General features: G+C 39.7%; 1 protein-coding gene across 3 annotated transcripts in view; it reads right to left on the bottom strand.

Annotated features, from left to right (window-relative positions):
* The window catches only part of LOC128094711 (cytochrome P450 2C27-like), a 41921-nt gene extending 36224 nt beyond the window's left edge, over positions 1-5697 (bottom strand). For 2 of the 3 annotated variants that reach the window (XM_052713205.1, XM_052713207.1), the window contains exons 1-3: positions 5427-5697; positions 3723-3885; positions 3399-3548 (exon numbers count right to left, since the gene is read on the bottom strand). In XM_052713205.1, coding sequence (XP_052569165.1) covers positions 3399-3548; positions 3723-3885; positions 5427-5594 — 481 coding nt within the window. In that variant the 5' untranslated portion in view covers positions 5595-5697. The remainder of the gene's footprint in view (positions 1-3398; positions 3549-3722; positions 3886-5426) is intronic. The other variant, XM_052713206.1, reaches the window with a different exon arrangement.
* Positions 5698-20240: the final 14543 nt, after the last annotated feature.

Genomic DNA, 20240 nt, shown 5'->3' with positions numbered 1-20240 from the left:
CCCTCCTCCAATCCCCCAGGCTTCCCCCACAACACACTCCCCATTCCCACCTCCTCCAAGGCAAGGTCTCCCATGGGGAGTCAGCAGAGCCTGGTATATTCAGTTGAGGCAGGTCCAAGCCCCTCCTCCCTGCACCAAGGCTGTGCAAAGTGTCTCACCATAGACGCTAGGTTCCACAAAGCTGGCTCATGCACTAGGGACAGGTCTCGGTCCCACTGGTGGGGGCCCCCTAAACAGTTCAAGCTAAACAACTGTTTCACTTATTCAGAGGACCTAGTCATGTACCATGGGGGCTCCTCAGCTATTGGTCCACAGTTCATGTGTTTCTGCTAGTTTAGCTATTTGTCCATGTGCTTTTTCCAATCATGGTCTCAATATCTCTGGCTCATAGAATCCCTAACATTTCCTACACTGTTGATGGGAAAGCAAACACATACAACCACTTTGGAAATCAGTATGGTGGTTTCTCAGAAAACTGGGAATCAATTTTCCTCAAGACCCGGATATACCACTCTTGGGCATATACCCAAGGAATGCTCAATCATACCAAAAGGACACATGCTCAACTATGTTCATAGCAGCATTATTCGTAATAGCCAGAACCTGAAAACAACCTAGATGCCCCTCAACCGAAGAATGGACTAAGAAAATGTGGTACATATACACAATGGAGTACTACTCAGCACAGAAAAACAATGACATCATGAGGTTTGCAGGCAAATGGATGGAACTAGAAAATATCATCCTGAGTGAGGTAAACCAGACTCAGAAAGACAAACATGGTATGTACTCACTCATAAGTGGATACTAGATGTAAAGGAAAGGATAACCAGACTGCAACCCATAGCTCCAGGGAGGCTAGCTAGTAAGGAGGACCCTAAAAAGACACAGGAATCACCCAGCGATAGAGAAATGGATGAGATCTACATGAGCAAACTGGGGGTGAGGGGAGGTAATAGAGGGCAAGGGTCAGGGGATAGAGAGCTTAGGGGAGTGGGAGGTCCCAACTGGATCAGGAACAGAGTAGGAGAACAAGGAAAGAGACACCATGATAAATGAAGACCCAATGGGAATAGGGAGAAGCAGAGTGCTAGGGAGGTCCCCAGGAATCCACAAAGATGACTCCACCATAGAAACTACTGGCAATGGTTGAGACAGTGCCTGAGTTTACCTATTCTGGTGATTGGATGGCTGAATACCCTAACTGTCATGATAGAACCCTCATATAGAGACTGATGGAAACAGATGCGCAATCCAAGTCCGAGTTTCAGGAGGAGCTCCAGGAGTCCAATAGTCAAGAGCGAAGAGGGATTCTATGAGCAAGAGATATTGAGACCACAATTGGAAAAAGTACAGAGACAACTAGCCAAACTAGTGGAAACACATGAACTGTGGACCAATATGTGAGGAGCCCCCATGGTACACGACTAGGCCCTCTGGATAAGCAAGACAGTTGTTTAGCTTGAACTGTTTAGGGGCCCCCAGGCAGTGGGACCGGGACCTGTTCCTAGTGTATGAGCCAGCTTTTTGGATCCTAGTGTCTATCGTGAGACACTTTGCACAGCCTTAATGCAGGAAGGAGGGGCTTGGACCTGCCTCAACTGAATGTACCAGGCTCTGCTGACTCCCCATGGGAGATCTTGCCTTGGAGGAGGTGGGAATGGGGGTGGTTTGTGGGGGGAAGCCTGGGGGTTTGGAGGAGGGACAACAGGGGAATCTGTGGTTGATATGTAAAATAAATAGAAAGTCTCTTAATAAAATAAAAATAATGAAAAAAAAAAAAAAGATCTGGGCAAGCCCAAGACAGAAAAAAATCCTAGCATGGAGATGGAAGTTGGGCATGATGTTCTACCCCTAATGTAGGTATTATTGGCATTCACTAGTTTCTGTAAGAAGGGTCCATTTTCTCTAAGAGTATAGACCCTGATAAATCAATCATGAATTGGTACAAAGTCACACATACAAGAATATTTGAACAGCACAAATTGGCCTTTGTATAAAAAATTACAAAAAAATGGTTAGGAAGAAAAGGTGGGTAGATATGGGAAGAATTGGAGGAGGGAGGATGAATGTGATTAAAAAATGAGACAACTTTGTGGGGCTAGTGAGGTGATGGGCCTTATAAAAGTACTTACTACCAGATTTGCTTGACCAGCATAATAATTTACTACATTCTGAGTCATATGCTTATATGTATAGGTACGTGTATCTACCACCCCTTATTAAAGATATCTCTTTTTACAGCAAATGGAGTCCATCCTAGAAAGTTACAATTGAATATAATGCAGACTCCAACAGACTGTGAGATTCCCAGCCTCAACAGATACAAATACATCACAACTCCTGCATCTATGACTCAAGAAACATCACAGTAGAGGAGGCAGACAGATTGTAAGAACCAGAATATCAAGAAGTCTACTATAAAACAGTCTCTCCTAGAAATGACGGTAAACCAAGACTGGAAAAATAGCAAAATCCAAAGATGTGCTAATGTGGAAAGGGAAAATGTTCAGAATCTTTCCCAAGACAGGGAACTCCACATCAGTAATGACTCCTGAGCTAAGAATAATTATCCTCTCCAAAGGTTAAGCTTTCTTATTGGTTGTCCAAGTGCAGAATGGTCAGCTCTGAATTCATATGTATGATATCTAACAACAAAGAGTACTCAAGATGTTGTGTATGTCTGTGTGCATGTACATACACATATAATAATAAAGAAAAAGAAACTATCAACTTGAGAGTGGGAAAGGCATGAGAAGGGGACAGGGCAGGGCATTTGGGAAGGGATAGAAGGAGAAAAAGGGAGAAATTAGGTAATTCTGTTTCAATTCAAACATATTTTTAAACAAGTACTAAAGTCTGAAAGTACTAACAAAAAATTTCTTAAAAAAATCATATGGGTCAAGCACAAATCAGGTTTGGTGGATATTAAATAAAGAGACAACACAAAGTAGGGTAGATAGGAAAGTGGTATGTGTCCTAGAGGAGTTGGTAGGTGATCATGATCAAAACACATTGTATAAGATTCACAATGTAGTAAAAGGTTTTAAACAAATAACAATACAGTTTCGATATCGTGCTATGCACTCACAATAATTAATTAATGAAAATTCTATTATGCTCAGCTAAGAAATGAAAGCCATAAATCACATCATTGTTACCAAGGACTGTAAACATTGGCCTACAAGAATCCCTGTACTGCCCAGTTAATTTGCTCAAACCTTGTAGAAATATGCAGAAAAACATACAGAAATCCGTAGTTCTGCAGCTCAGCAGAAAATTAACATGAAAATCATTGTTTTTGATTTAAAAACAAAGAAAAATTTTAGAAAAGACATGATTGACATGACATACACACATATCTAGACTAAGATGTAAATGCATAAACCTACACTTACCATTGGTTTTCCTCAGTTCCTCCACAAGACACTGTGCTTCCTCTTGAACACGGTCCTCAATGGTCCTTTTCCCCATGCCCAAATTCCGCAGAGTCATGAGTGAGAAGTGCCTTATCTCTTTCCATCTGCTTCCATTGCTAAAAGCAATGCCTAAAGAAATGGTAAAACACCAGAAGGAGACTCTAGGAGCAGATGAGAGATCTGATGGGCAGAAACCATAGAGAGGTCCAAAGTGTAACTAAGGAAGAAGTCCACTCCTCCTTTTATCTTTGCTTCCACTGTAAACACTGTGCAGCACTCACATGAACATGTACACTTACTTACCAAGGCCTTTAGTAACTTTTTCCACCACTGGCAATCTTCCTCTTCCAGCAAACTCCTCCCCATGATCAATCAGAGCTTCCTTCACTGCTTCATACCCATGCAACACCACAGTGGGCTTCCTGCCCAAGTACAAGGTGAACACAGGGCCATAGACTTTTGAGAACTAGAAATTTGAAAGAAAAATGTAAATATTAGCAAAAAGAGTCACTTTAATCTCCATGGAGTCAACCTCATTCACACTGATATTATCATTCACTGTAAAATAATTTTTATTCAGGCAAAACTCAGTTTCAAATGGTTCTGAAGCCTATTTATATCACATTACGGTGATCATCAGTTATTGATCGCCTACAGTGAACCATGGCTCAGGGCTTAGGTTTTTGTTACACAAAGATTACAACAAATTTTCACAACAGAACACTCAGCAGAACACTACCCACCAGAACTCCATGTAAGCCACCCATCTACCTAATGACTGCCCCCTCTCTCAGTGCCTGTCTACCCTACCCACAGTACTCCCTCCCATCCTGCCCTTTATGCCCCAGTCCCCAAACTCAGGCAGAAACACCCTTATGAACAGAGGCCAGTCCTCTCTGACCTACAGAAGTCCAGCCTACAGGTGTGGAGACCCTCTACTCAAACATAGGACACTCCAACAAGAAGCACAGAGAAGAAACTGAAACCAAGAAACAAAACACCCATACTACTAAACCCATACTACTATATTTACAGATTTTATGCTATATATCAAACTTCTGATGCCATATTTACAGGTTTAGAAAAACAACAGAGGACTTTGTATGGGACCACAAAGAACCAAGAATAGTCAAAGCACTCCTAAGGAGTAAAAGCACTGTTGGAGGTGTAACCATACCTGACCTCAAATTATATTATAGAGCTATAGTGATATAAACAGTCTGGTACTCACAAAAAAATATACAAGTAGACCACGGAATAGATGAAATGATGTAGAAATACAGCAGCAAAGCTAGGCCCACTTAGTTTTGAAATGTAAACTTGTATGTCATCACAAATGAATCTGTTGAGCAGTCCAGATTTGGCAACTGCCACTACAAACACAGAGAGTGGGCACCACAGAAGTTGCACCACAGGCATGCAGTGTTTCCTGGAAAAACAGGCCCTTCTCTGGCATCATTCTTAGCTCCAGACTTAGGTTTTGCAAAAATTAAAACTGGATATAAATATCACCAGATATGCTGGAAGCTTGGCTTCTTTCTTGCATTTTGAGTTATTCCATGTCCATTGGTATTTATTTAAATTAGGCATCAGTTAGTTCTTTATAGAGTCCAGCATCAAATAGATAACCTCAGTAAAAATGTTTGTCTAAAGTTCTACCTGAGTTATTGAATAAAATATTACTCACTTTTGACCTTCAACCAAAAATAACAGAAAAGTTTGAGTTTTGTTTTTTTTTAAAGGTAGGAAATATTCACAAATTTTGCAGGAATTTTTCTTAGTTTATAAAATACAATGAAATGAATGTCTTTTAACCTGAATCCTCATTCATGACTGAATTTCTGATAAGATACAGCTGTAAAAGTCATGAGGTGCACAATACACTGCAAGAGCTTTGACTGTAGGATTATTTATAGCAATATTTCCTCTTTTACTAGATTTTCATTTAAAGCAGCTTTCAATTTATCTTCTTTCTCAAGGTATTGGAGGAACACAAAGCATACTTACATTGGTCAAGGATTGACTGATGTTCTTTGCATCTATCTGGAGGAAATTGCCAATAATTGGGAGAGGGGTTGGGCCAGGAGGGAGCTTGCTTCTCTCAGAGCTCTGTCTCCAGAGTGAGAGGAGAAGCAGACAGGAGAGACTGAGCACCAGGACCGTGACTGGCTCCATGGACACCCTTCTCACTGACACAGCTGTGATCAGCCAGCAGGGAGCTTTTGTAACACTACCTGCTGAATCAACATGTTCCTCATTGAAGCGTCACTGACTGATCAATCAGGTAACTTTTTTTAAAATCAAATAACCTTCAAAATCTCTCTCTCTCTCTCTCTCTCTCTCTCTCTCTCTCTCTCTCTCTCTCTCTCTCTCTCTCTCCCCCCCCCCCCCCACTCTGTCCCTCTCTCGTAGACTTTGTCCTTTTGATAGAGAAAAATAAGATGCTCTTTACCCTTGTCCTTCTTTACAGGATGCACATTTGAATTTCTGGTTTAACGGTACTGATTGGTGTGTAACTAGTGCTAATAAAAACAAACAAACATATTTATAATGTGCAACTATTCTTGAGAAGCAATAGGTTAATTTTGAGATGGAATAATACTCCTCAAACTTTACATGCTGAGGTTAGTGGCGAAGTAGGAATTTATGACCAATGGATAGTTTGTATGTTCTATAAAATATATTTTTTGACAAAGTCTTTCTATGTAGCTTAGATTTACCTCAAACTGACAATTCTTCTGCTAAATTGATACAATAGCTACAAATATATTTGTGCACCACCAGGTCATGAATATTTAAAATATTTATTTCCTATATTAAACATTTGGACATATTTTGCTCAACAATGTAAGCCTTATAGCTCACTATTTCACTCTTCGGCTGTTTATAAAACTGAGATAACAAAACAAACCTATCAGTCACACATCTTGAATCAGAAAATTTATATTAAGCTTTTAGCTAAAGAAAGTCATTTCTTTTTCAGTGTTATGTAATTCATCCATGAAAGACCTTTTTTTTTAAGGCAATGAAACAGAAGGAATTGTCAGTGTCTCACAATTCTTCATAGCTGGAAGAATTTAGAAATTAAAGAGACTATCTAACATGCATACTTACTCCCTTAGCTTTATCATAGATTCTTAAAAAAAAGTATTAGAATTCTCCTTGTCCAACAGTGCTGATGTAAAGAGGATAAGCACAATAGTCTATAGAGACAGTAACAATAATTGATTATACCTAAACCTCCCCCAAAAGCACCACCAAGTGGGTACTAAGTATTCAAATGCTTTAGTCTATGGGGACATTTCTAATTTAATTCACACTTCTTGCATTTTGCCCACTCCCCTGAACAAAAGCATTCAGTTTAATGATGCCCATCACAATTTCTTGACTGTGCATTGTGGCACTATCCTGACCGTAATCACTAACATTCACAGTAAACATGAATCTAGTTAATAATTACATCATCATCGTTTGAACAAAGAAGTCAGAAATGTTTGCTCAAGTTTTGTAATCTTACTCAAAGATTACAAAAAAATAGCTACCAAAGGATCTAAGATAAACTTCCATAGCCCAAAGACATGGTTATTCTCATATTTGCAAGGAAGTAAGCAGTAATTTGTTGCCCAGTCATACTGCTCTAAAGTCCCAAAGAATAGATTTGAATAAATCAGTCTCAGCAGATTTCTTTTCATGCCTGAAGTAATACTTAATTTGGCACATTTCTAAGTCAGCATGATGCTTTGGACCAACTTTTCCTTTTATAGAATATAAGAATCAAAGAACACTTAAAGAGAGATGGGACTCTGAGCTCAAATGGTCTATATTTTCTTTCTTTTTTAATAAAAAACCTGTTGGTGATGCACGGAATATAAGCAGTCATTGTAATTCAATCAAGATAAATTGACTCTTGAGAAAACTTTTTAGTGACCCTTCATTACATTTTGTTTGTTAACTTGTCTCTTCTTTCATTGATATCATATAATTTTGGTATTTTATACAAAAATTACTAGTGCATATTCATTATATAATTGAATAGATTTCATAATGCCATTTTTATTCAAGTATAGCATGACTGTGACATTATGAACATCCTTTCTTTACCATGTTGATGCCTCCTCCTCTTTCTCTTCTGAAATACTCCTTCTTCTATGGCTAAGAAATAGCTCTCACTCAAATAAAAAGAAATAATTTATTCTGGAGCCAAATGTGCAGGACCATGGCTGAGAAAACTGGAATAATGTTTCCCCCAATACCTTGTTCCAACATGGGAACAATTTCAAAGAAAACCATAAATGAAGCCTTTGTCAAATTTATCAATGGAAGCATTAGGTGAGGTGATTATAGAATGTGGAGAAATCTGAGGTAACAGGCCTCAGATGCTTTCTGACATTCTTAGCATTTTGGTCAGTAGACGCTAGGGATCTATTTATATATTCAAAAAGATTACCAAATATTTCCAAAGATGATAGGTCATATAAAGAGTTGGGAGAAACTGCTAAAAAGGAAGCCGAGATGGCCTGAGGTCATTTGGTTCTAGACTTGCAAACATTCAAGCCTCTTCACAGCACTGAAGCTCTTCTTTTTTTTTTCTTAAAACACACAAACATTTATTAAACAAAACTGGACTCAATATTATTATTTTATCAATTAGCAGATTTTTTTTCCTAGGACAAATATATAGAAATATAAATAGTATAAACAAAAATCACAGTGATTTTTTTAATTGTGCAACAGGATCATAAAATAAGAAAAGAAAAACAGGCTTTTTCATTCCACACTGTAATTTCAGGTGAGCTAGCAAGTATTAAATATGTATTAAATATAAATATTTTCCTCAGTACAATCCTCACAGGTCAACTTTGGCTTTATACATTGTTCAAACCTTTGTGACTACATTAAATCTGTGCCCCAGTGAAAAAGCAATGACTATTGTCATTGTTGATGCAGTCTTGGACTTAACTCTATTTCTCTTTATCAGTTTACATTTTTTCCTTCTATTGGAATTATTTTACAATATTCAGGTAGATGATTCAAAGTCCTTCCACACTTGTCCAATTTTTGGGAAGTCTCAGACTATCAACCACTTATTTCCCTTTTGTTCTTGGTTCTCTCCTCACACCTTCATCATCCATTGGTCCATTCTGAACTGGATATTTTCTAGGTGTGATGCTAAGCATCCCTGACAGTCTTATCCTTCCCCTTGAGTTCTCTGGATTCCTACAGGACCTGGGTTCTCTAGATTTCTGGAGGACCTGGGTTCAATTCCCAGCAATCATATGGTGGCTTATAACCACCTGTAAATTTCAATTCTAGGTATCTGATGTCCTCTTCTGATCTCTGTGGGCATCAGGCATGCACATGGTACACACATAAATGCAGGCAAAACTTTCATATACATAGAATATTTTTAATTTAAGATAAAATTAGAACACTCCCCCAATAATCCATCCTATGTTAAATAATATTTTATGGAAATTTATTTCTAAAATAATAAATGAAATTCCTTTAGAAATTCTGCTCAAATAGGAATGTCTTTTTAATGAATCTAAGCTTTTGGAATAATTTCCAGGATTATGTCTCACTAAATTCTAGAATTGGTATTTCTTTTTCTGTAAGGAGAGTTTCTATTCCAACAAAAGAATTGTCAGCCTAAGGAAGAATGTCAAGAACATATCTTCTATTCGATATGACTTTTTCCAATTTAAACTAATTTGCATTTTAAAAAGTTTGTGTGGACAACATCACTTCTCATGAAATCCAGGCACTAGAACAATACTTTATTGATCTTTCCTCCTGCCTTCCATCTTCACTTCTATGAAGCATCCTCCTCTGTTATGGGCTAAGACATCTCACTTCAGTCCTCCTGATAAATGTAGCAGTTTGCAGGGTCACAGAATGTTAAATTCTGAGGCTTCCATGAGACAGACAAAATCAAGGACTCCTGGGTTGTCTTCCCATTCCTTTCTGAAACTCATTAGCTTCCCACCTGTGTCCTTACCTGTGACTTCTGGGTACTTGAGCAGGAACAGCAGAGAGTACCTCAGTGTTGTGCTTGTTGTCTCTGTCCCAGCAGCAAACAGGTCACCTTCTGAGAAGACCAAGTTTTCAGAAGTAAACTCCTTCTTTGGGTTGTGCTTCTCCTAGGAATGGTTTGACTGTGTTAGCCAGAAAATTATTTGCCTGTATAATTATTACAGTGAATAAAATGACTTACATGTGAGGAGTTTAACCTGACAGACCCTGGAAAGTGCAGCAGGAGAAGAAACTGACATGTGTTCAAGAGACATGTAGATCCCCAGACCCATCTTCACCGTCCACACCCAGTTTTCTTGTCTGGAAGAAGATCTTTCATGAGACTCCTCAGGCAGTGAGCTATGCAGTGTACCACCTTCCCAGAGACATAAACCAAAGAATTGATGCCTATTTCCTCTTTTAAAATGTTTTACTCAAAACACACATAAGAAGGAGGAGAAAAGGCAGACAGCATGTTATGTGAGAGGTAGTCACGAAGGTGAAGGTCTCAGTTGTAAAAGTGGTAAAGAAAGATGGAAGGTCCCTGACTTTCATGAGGGAAGTATACTGCTTGAATAAGGACAGTAAATCCAGGACTCAGCTAGCATAAGGATACAGTTCAGTGAAGCAGAATGGAGAGCTCACAAAACAAAAAAAAACCCCCCCACCTTACCATGATGAGTGCTAACAATATCCAATGAAAATAAGTGGCTTTCAATAAATGGAGCCATGACAGAAGCATTTATTCCCATAGGTGCCTGACAGACATCCATATTTAATTCCATGTCCATGTCAATCCACTTGAAGTTACACCCAGTTAAGGCACCTTTCATCCTTGGGACTAATCATTCCCTTCTCACACCACAACCTACACCTTATAATTCATCTGAAATTCCCTCACCTGTCCACAGCTAATATTTTAAGATTTAGTTCAATCTATAGATATGACATTTTTTTCTGAGAGTTTTGGAAATATTTCCATTCCATGAGCCCATTGTATTATATGACTCTTCAGCTAGATTATTTTTGTCTAAAAAACTAGGGTTAATATATTCAAAATACTTACTATGTATGTAAATGTAAGCTAGCTTTAACTGTATATGTGTGTATGTAACTTGGATCCATCCAACTGTGCATATGTGTGCAAGTTATTATTGTTTAAAAAAAACATGCTTTAAACAGTAACCACATGGCTTCCCTCCATCTTGGCTGGTGACCTCATGGGCAGCCACGTGACTGGCAGCCACTTTTTCTAAGGTTATAAATATCTACTCAGATTGACACCTAAGTACTTATGTCTTTACCAAGTGTTCAACAACAAGCTTCTAGAAAATTTAAATAGATGGCAACATATGTTTAATAAATAAGGTATTTAATAAATATTAAAGCTGCACCTCAATGCTTTTTTATATAGGAATATACCTTGCTCTGGCAGCTATACTTTGTAATTTAAGATTTACCCATGTAATAAAATGATAATGGTTTCAAAGACATGAAAGGATCATAGGGAACAGCTGAGGTTTGCAAATGTATAGTAGGACTAGAGTTCCAAAGAGAGTCTAGTTACAATGGTGGACCTTAGCAGTTTTGGAAATGGTAGTGTCAGGTGATGATCATTGGAAACACCAGCCATAATGAAATGGAGCAGGCAGGCTATGTATGTGCTGTGAAGGGTAGGGTCAAAGAAATCATCCAAGCCTCTAGGTAAAAGAACCAAAAGAGCCGGGCGATGGTGGCGCACGCCTTTAATCCCAGCACTCGGGAGGCAGAGCCAGGCGGATCTCTGTGAGTTCGAGACCAGCCTGGGCTACCAAGTGAGTTCCAGGAAAAGGCGCAAAGCTACACAGAGAAACCCTGTCTCGAAAAACCAAAAAAAAAAAAAAAAAAAAAGAACCAAAAGAATTATGAGTGAATCCCAGATATTAAACTTTGGGATTGTTTGCACTTTGGAGCCTGGTTTTACTTTATACAGATTGTGGTGATGCCATGTTTTCTCCCTGCTAAAATATTTTTAAAAAGTACTTTATTGTTGATATTACAGAAGAAATTTGAGAGATCTTAACCTTTTTAAGAACAGCTTTTAAAACATTTTCAGCTTATAAAATGAGGCTAGAAATTAGGGTCACAGGCATAAGTACCAAATACTAACCAGAAACTGGGATGTTCATTTCTTGTGATGCAGCAAGACAATGACCTAACAAAGGGCTTAAAATAGCTTCTGACTCCATGAGTATTCACCTTTGGGAGTTAAAAAAATCTTTTTACAGGGGTGGCCTAGGACTCCCTATATGTCAGATGTTTGCATTGAGATTCAACAATGGCAAAACTGCAGTTATGAAACAGCATTGAGAAAGTTAAAAACCAGTGACTTGGAGAATGTTTCTCCTTACCCAAGGTACATTCAGGCTTAGGAATGTTGTCTAGCCTCCTTGTATTTGCTATGTTTGTTAAGCTTAAGCTATTTGGATAAACCGATACATATATATGTTTTATATTGATGATTTGTTTTAGTTTCTTTATGGAACCCGTATTTGATGCTAGAAGAGCTTCCATTTAAAATCATTGTTTTTAAGGCTACTTATTGTAGACTGTTAGAGAGCATAAGTAAATAGTCAGTCATAAATAATTCAGTTTTTTAAATTGTAGTCAGGGTAAGTACTGATGTAATATTATAGGGATAAGTTTACTCAGTCCTTTGCATATGTTTACAGGGTTGAGTTTGAAAAAAGTAAGTAGAAGCAAAGTTTGTCTCTTCAGATATACCTGGACAGCCCTCATACTTCAGAGATCTGCAGAATATGGCATTTAAATGTTGATCTAAAAGCTTATTATATCAGACAGACTTCCAGATCCTAGCAGTGACCCAAGGTCTCCAAAGAAGATTACAAAAGAAGGCAATGTCTCTGCCTGGATTACAACAATGCTGACCACAGGGCAAGATGCTCCAGTGCAACACCTGCCACCAGGACCTAGCCCAGACTGTGGACGAGCAGTAGGACACTGGAATTGATTGCACCCTTTTGCCTGGACAAGGTCAGTCTTCCATGTCCCTATTCCACAGGAAAAAACTCTGCCTAATGAGCCTGATGGCGGAAGAAGATTGATGCTGTTCTGACTGGTGCCACCAATGCAATGGAGACCTGGGTATGGACTGGTCCCTGTCATTTACAGGATTGGAAGCTACTTGGTCTGAACTCAGATATAATTGAACCTTTTCAGATCTCTGATAGTACCGATGGCTAGACTAGCTATAACTTTGTCAGCGTGACAGCATCTGACAACCAGATCCTTCTACAAGGCTATAGCCAGTTTGTTAGCTCATTTTTTTCTTTTTATTTTGACATGGTTTCTCTGTGTATCTTTGTGTGTAGCTAGAGTTTTCCTGCCTAGCCCACAGTCAGGACAAATCTCTCTCACCTGCCAGTCCCACAGCCGCTCAAACCCGACCAAGTAAACACAGAGACTTATATTGGTTACAAACTGTATGGCTGTGGCAGGCTTCTTGCTAACTGTTCTTACAGCTTAAATTAATCCATTTCCATTAATCTATACCTTGCCACATGGCTCGTGGTTTACCGGCATCTTCACATGCTGTTTGTCATCATGGCGGCTGGCAGTGTCTCTCTGACTCAGCCTTCCACTTCCCAGCTTTATTCTCCTCCTTGTCCCGCCTACACTTCCTGCCTAGCCAATGGCCAATCAGTGTTTTATTTACTGACTAATCAGCAACACATTTGCCATACAGAACATCCCACAGCATTTGTGCCTTTCCTGGATCTTGCTCTGGCCTTGAACTCACAAAGATCTGCCTGCCTCTTCCTTCCGAGTGCTGAGATTAAAGGCGTGCACCACCACCGCCTGGTTTGTTAGCTCATTTTTAAGAAAATGTTCTAAGATATAAAAGTTTAAGTAAGTTATAAAGGTTCAGATAAGAGTCTAAGAAAGGTCTGAGGATATAAAAGCTTCTAAGCTTTGAGGATCTCAGAAAATGATTTAAGATAAAGTTTCAGATTGCTCTCCTGTTCTATAATATAACAGTTTAGAGCTTAACATTTAATAGATTTCTGATAAGCTAATAGAACAATGACAACTTACTGTTCAGTCACAAGCTCAACATTTTAGATTTATTTTAGTTGTCATCTAAATATATCTAAATATAAACCTAGAAGTACTTCTCATCAGGCTAAAAATCTCTGTCCAATTTATAGCTGGCTCTCTGGACAGAAGGAAAATTCACAAGCTTTTAACCCAAATCTGTAGTTCTTGTTGGGACTCAAAGGTATGAGTCCACTTGTGCTGTTTTACAGACACCCATTACCTGCTTTGTCTACGATATGGATTTCAGTACACATTGGTAATACTAATGTATCTAAAACTTTTATGTCATTTTGTAAGATAGTTCGTGTAGGTCTCAGAGGGTTAAAAGAGTCATAAAACTTGGATCCACTTCAAAGAGGTCAGAAGGATCCCAGATAAGTGCAGCTTATTCCTAAGGATGGTATTTTTCCTCTCTCCTGGTCTTGGGACTCCTGCTTCTCCCAATTACTAAGGGTATGGGCCTAAGGGTTCAAAATAAGTTCATAAATTTTAACTTCTGTCCCTAATTTGTTTGTCTCAACAGATTTCCATTCGGCTGGCAGACGCCTTCAAGCTTCAGTTGCTGACTACACTGCTCCAGATGACTGTGAACTCCAGACTTGCTAAAAGCTGATGTGGACCAGCCCAGCCAGCGTGATTGTTTCCTGTCTCTACGGGGTTAGACTGCCACATGCTTCTGACAGATGCCCCATTGCCCAGCCTTTGACCAGCCTTTCAGCCTTTTTGAGGCCCTGACTACAGCGCCCCAATGCCAGCTCAAAGCAGTTCCAGAAGAGAATACCTCGTCCCATGTTCCCTGTTCAGAAAAGGCTGAAATGCTGGGTCAAAAGGAAACTCCTCGACATAGAGACAAGATGGCCAACTATACATGGCCATTATTAGAGAGGGATACTTATGAGCTAAGTGTCCCAAAGTCATGATTGGGTTCCATTAGACACATGAGAAGGGGGAAGTGTGAGACCAAAATGAGAACAAAATGCTTCCATCTTAGAAACAAGGCAAGGCCTAAGCTTTCTGTATTTTAGGTACAGGCCTTGAGTTACTGCAACCAGTCAACCCAGATTCCAGAAATTAGAAAGTGCAAAGTACAGAGTCACAAGGTATTCATTCAGTGATAAATGTTTAACCAAGGTATGTTCCAACCCTGGTTTCCAGGGTAACTGGCCACAGAAATGTCCCCACCTGAGGGCAGCCAATGAGAAATGGTGACGGGCAACCACCCCCTTAGAAGTAAGATTAAGTGATGATTTCTAGAAAGTCCCTAGAAACAAGCCAATCAGAATTGTACCCATACTAGCACCCCTAACTGATGTAAACTTGTGGTTTTTTTTAATGTTTTTTTTGAAAGCTTGTGGTTTTTGCCTTTGAAAACTGAGCTTGCCAAGGGGCAGGCCCTTCCTCCAGCCTCCATTGCAATGGATCTGTTGGACAACGTCCCTGCCTAGGCTTGTATGCTTTTGGATATCCTGAATTAAACCTTGCTTTTGCATTCTAACTATATATATATATCACCCTTTAAAATAACCTCAAATAATACAAGTATCTTGAGGTAACTCTAACCAAGCAACTGAAAGACTTATATGATAGAAACTTCAAGTCTTTGAAGAAAGAAATTGAAGATGTCAGAAGATGGAAATATCTCCCATGCTCATGGATCAGTAAGATTAAAATAGTAAAAACTGCCATCCTACCAAAAGTAATTGATAGATTGTGTTGGAATTTTGATGCAATCCCATCAAAATTCCAACACAACTTTATGCAGATGTTGTAAGGACAATTCTCTACTGCATATGAAAAAAAAAAAACTCAGGATAGCTAAAACAATCCTGAGCAATAAAAGAGCTGCTGGAGGTATCACAATCACTTTTTTAAGTGGTACTACAGAGCTATAGTAATAAAAAGCACATGGGATTGCCATAAAAACTGACACATTGTTCAATGGAATCAGATTGAAGACACAGACATACATCTACATATGTATGGACATCTGATTTTGATAAGGAAGCTAGAAATATACAATGGAAAAAAAGAAAGCATCTTCAACAAATGGTTCTGTTAAAAGTGGATGTCAGCATGGAGAAGAATGCAACTAGAACTGTATCTATCACCCTACACAAAACTCAAGTCCAAGTGTATCAAAGAGCTCAACATAAAACCATATATATTGAATCTGATAGAAGAGAAAGTCGAGAACACCCTGGAACACATTGGCACAGGAGACAACTTCCTGAACGTAACACCTAACCTATATTGCAGGCACTAAGATCAACAATTAAAAAAATGGGACCTCATGAAACTGAAAAGCTTCTGTAAGGCAAAGGACACTGTCAATAGGGCAAAATGACAGCCTACAGGGTGGGAAGAAATTTACACCAACACCACATCTGATAGAGGTCTAATATCCAAAATATGTAAAGAACTCAAGAATCAAAAGCCAAATAATCCAATTTTAAAAATAGAGTACAGATCTAAACAGAGAAGTCTCAACACATGAATCTCAAATGGTTGAGAAAAATTAAAGAAATGATCAGCATCCTTAGCTATCAGGGAATTGCAAATCAAAATTACTTCTAGATTCCATCTTATACCTGTCAAAATGTCTAATATCAATAACACAAGTGAGAGCTCATGCTGATGAGAATGTGGAGAAAGGGGAACACTCCTCCATTGCTGGTGGGAGTGCAAACTTATTCAGCCATTATGGAAGTCAATATGGTGGTTTCTCAGAAAATTGGGCATCGATCTACCTCAAGATCCAGTTATACCAGCCTTTGGCATATATCCACAGAATTCTTCATCATACCTCAAAGACACTTGCTCAACTATGTTCATATCAGTTTTTTCATAATAGCCAGAAACTGGAAACAATTTAGATTTCCCTCACTTGAAGAATAGATAAAGAAATTCTGGTACATTTACATAATGGAGAATTACTCAGCTGTTGGCAAAATGACATCATGAAATTTGTAGGCAAATACATGGAACTAGAAGAAGAAATCCCCCTGAGTTAGGTAACCCAGATCCAGAAAGACAAATATGGTATGTATTCATTTATAAGTGGTTATTAGCTTTTAAGTAAATGATAACCAATCTACAATCCACAGACAAAAGCTAGATAAAAAGGAGAGTTCTAGGGGAGATGCATGGACCTCCCTGTTAAGAGGGAATAGAATAAATTTTGTGAGTGGACTGTGGGCAGTTGGGGATGAGAAGAAGAAGGCTTATATAAGGAGGGAAAGGGATGGGGAGAGAATGTAGGGAGCGGCACCTGGAATTGGGGGTGGGGGGAACCTAGGAAGTGGAAACTTCCTGGAATCTATGAGGGTGACCCTACTGAGGCCTCCTAGTAATGGAGAATACAGAGCCTGAAACTGGTCTTCATTGATAACCAGGCAAGGCTTCCCAGTGGTGGGACTGGACTGCATTTGGTTGAGCTGTTGCCTGAGGGGATCCTGTGGAGATCTCTAAACAACTCAGGCTGATGCTAGGACAGAAGGTCCCTTTCTGAAAACTGAGAGCAGGGCCCCATTGCTAAGGAAAACATCCACACAGCTCATTGAATGTAGAGAGGCAGAAGTGGTGTGGGCATGGAACCTTCACCCTTACATTCTAGTTTCTTTGGTGTGAAAAGGTACAACGCAGACTACAGAAAGAGAAAACTAGACATCAACTCAGCCACAAAAGCTTCGACCTGCCATCTGCCCTGCTTGCCAGATGTGCTGGGGCAATGATGGTGCAGAATTTGTAGGAGAGGCCAACCAATATTTGGTTTAATTTGAGGTTTAACCATGAGATAGAGCCCATGCCCTGTTCTGTTGGAACCCCTGTTTGCACCTCCACAAGCTGGGAAACCCTGTATACCCTACTTCCCAGACTGAAAAAAACTGAACAAAGGAATGGCACCAAAAACACAGGTCCGTATACCAGGAAGTGAATGAAATCCTTCTTTCTGAGATTGCCAGTCCGCCCAGGAGCCTGCTTGGGGATTAGCTTTTGACCATACTTGTGAACGGTTCTAGCTCCTAGCTGACATGCCATCACCCCTCACCTAAGGGCTATAAAATATCCCTGCCTTAGCCCAGGTTTGTGAATTCTCTGGCCCCATTTTTTGCAATCGGTGTACCTGCCCAGAAGGACACCAAACATATCTGCATTTATCTGTTTCTAATATGGTCTGATCTGGCCTTTTGAATTGGCAGAAACCTATCATCTGGTGCCAAAAAAAGAAGTTGTGCCCGCAGCCTGGAGAGCTGGGTCTCAGGCAACTTGGGGACCGCTTCCCTCCCCCCTCTCTCTGCCTGACATAATTGACTTTTAATTTGGGGTCAGTCGCCCTTTTCCTAGCAGCTCCCTTAAAGGTACCAGATACCTCTTCTGGGTCAAGACCTTGGAGCCCCATGCCGAGAGTTGCAGCTGAGCCAGGGCAAGCCCAATCTGGATCAGAGATGATCTCTGTTCAGAAGAACCTTACATGGGAGACATTCTTCCCCAGGCTACTGAACCTCCACTGCTTGACCCCAGGCTACTGTGGAGGATGCCTCCCTCTAATGTCTCCAGCACAGGCTCAGGAATGGGCAACATCAGATCTAAACCTGATCCTCAGTTGCCTCTGGGGTGCCTGTTATGAAATTTTTCCAAATTGGGGCTAAGACTTTATGACCAAAGCACAACCACTATAAATGGCCAGCAGAGGGCACTCTTGATTTCAACATCCATTGATCTTGAAAATGTCTGCAGGCATACTGACAAATGGTCTGAGCTCCCTTATGTCCAGGGCTATTGGGGTCTGTTCTCCCGCCCCTCCCTTTGTAGCCAGTGCTTGAAGGCCCAAATCTCATTGGCCAGGGTTAGGGCACCTCTAGATGCCTTTTCATCTAGGAGCTCCCTGACTGAGTGGCCTTAGTCACTGTCACCCAGCTCCTACTCCTGAGTCCCACCTACCTCTTCCCGTTCTTCACTGACACATTCTCCACCTAGTGGCCAGCCTTCTTTCCTTTACCCACCTCTTCTTCCTTCTCCCCTTGATAACAAAGGTCAAGTGTCAGCTTCTCTCCATTACCTGCCTCTCTCTCTTCTTCTTGCTCCTCCTACTGCCCCTCCTTCTCTACCACCCTCAGCTCCACCTAATGGTCAACCTATCCCCTATATCCCTCTCCTCCCCTCTCCTTGCCTTCTCTGCCCTCCCTAATCACTACCCACACCCTGGTCTACTTTTACACACTGGCCTACTCCCCCTGAGTGCTCGCCTGTGGCTTCTCATACATGATCCTGGCAGATCCCTGTTCTCCCCTGGCCCCTCTGAGAGCTGCCCAGGTGCATGTCCCTTTCTCCCTCCAAGATCTACCTGAAATAAAAAAGCACTGGGTATGATGGAGCTTTTGGAACATAGAATTCATAGAATACAATATTTGGGACCAATGGACAGCTTTCTCCAGTAGGGAAGCCTGTAGGCAGTCCTGCTGCAACACTGTTGTGCTCACAAAATAATTAAATTCAATGGCTCACAAGTTATTCCTCCCCTGAAATTCCAACACTAGAGGAGGTAGGGAAAGTTTTGTTTATTTCGTACATATTAATGGATCTGTGCCTATAAATTTTGCTGCAAACATGGACGCACAGAATAGTTCCAGACCCAGATAAATATATGAATGTATATGTCCACTGCATGTTTGTTTCTGACTGGTCTTGAATGTGTAAGTTTACTATGTTCCATGTGTCTTCATAATCGTTCAACTGTTACTGTTGCAACTAGGTACCTGGGCTCAGAATTTATCTCTGGGTTTTGTGGCCACTGAATCTAATGTAATAACAGGAATTCATATGTCATTTGGATGTAAATAATATTAAAGTTGTTTTATGCTGTTCTATTTTATTGAAAAGCTGGCTCTGGAATTGGGATATGGCTCAGCCTTTTTGCAGATCCAGGCATGCTTTCAAAGTCTTTATTTCTGAGGTTAAAATCTGCTAGGAAGAAAGAACAAGAGCAGAACAGCTAATGGATTATTGGCTTATAAGTTATTAGGTATGGTTAAAAATCTGAAGTATCTGTAACAAGATTAACTTAAAATTCAACTCTGAGTTGGAGCCATTCTGAGAAACCTCATGTGGTTTGCAAGCATCTTAACTAAGGGCAGCTACATGGACAGTTGCCATTTTGACTAGGGTTGGAGAAGGTGGATGTCATGGTTTCACTGCCACTTTGACTGCAGGAAGTCACTAGGTGTGGGCCAATCAAGGAGACAACAGATCTCCAGGGATGCTTTTAAATTGGGACACGATTTTTGTATAATTCTTAAAAAAGGCTTATAAAAAATAGGATTTCAAACAATATTTGTTTAACAGGTTATCAAAGCTGCATCTTATTGTGTTCATATACAAGAACATATCTTGCAGAAAGTCAAACTTAGTAATATAAGAGTAATCCACTTGGTATTGATTTTAGAGACAATGGATTATTTACACTGTTAAAACATGGTTTTGCCTTCTGCAAATTATGGTTGTCTTCATTCTTGAAATGAAAAAGTACTTTCATTTAATATTCCTGGAACACACAGTTAAGAGATCTTAAACTTCTTTAAAAGGGAATTTTAGAATTTTATAAAAAGTTTAAATAAACAGGATATTTGTATGAAACAGTTTTCAAAATGTTTAAATGTATAAAGTTGTGAAATTATTTAAATTTTATAAGATATTTTATTATAATGTCTTTGC

This window comes from Peromyscus californicus, unplaced genomic scaffold (assembly GCF_007827085.1).
Source record: "Peromyscus californicus insignis strain IS unplaced genomic scaffold, ASM782708v3 Scaffold_4__1_contigs__length_199733344, whole genome shotgun sequence".
Taxonomy (NCBI): domain Eukaryota; kingdom Metazoa; phylum Chordata; class Mammalia; order Rodentia; family Cricetidae; genus Peromyscus; species Peromyscus californicus.
The sequence above is the reverse complement of the archived record's forward strand: the minus strand, read 5'-3'. Positions and strand labels throughout refer to the sequence as shown.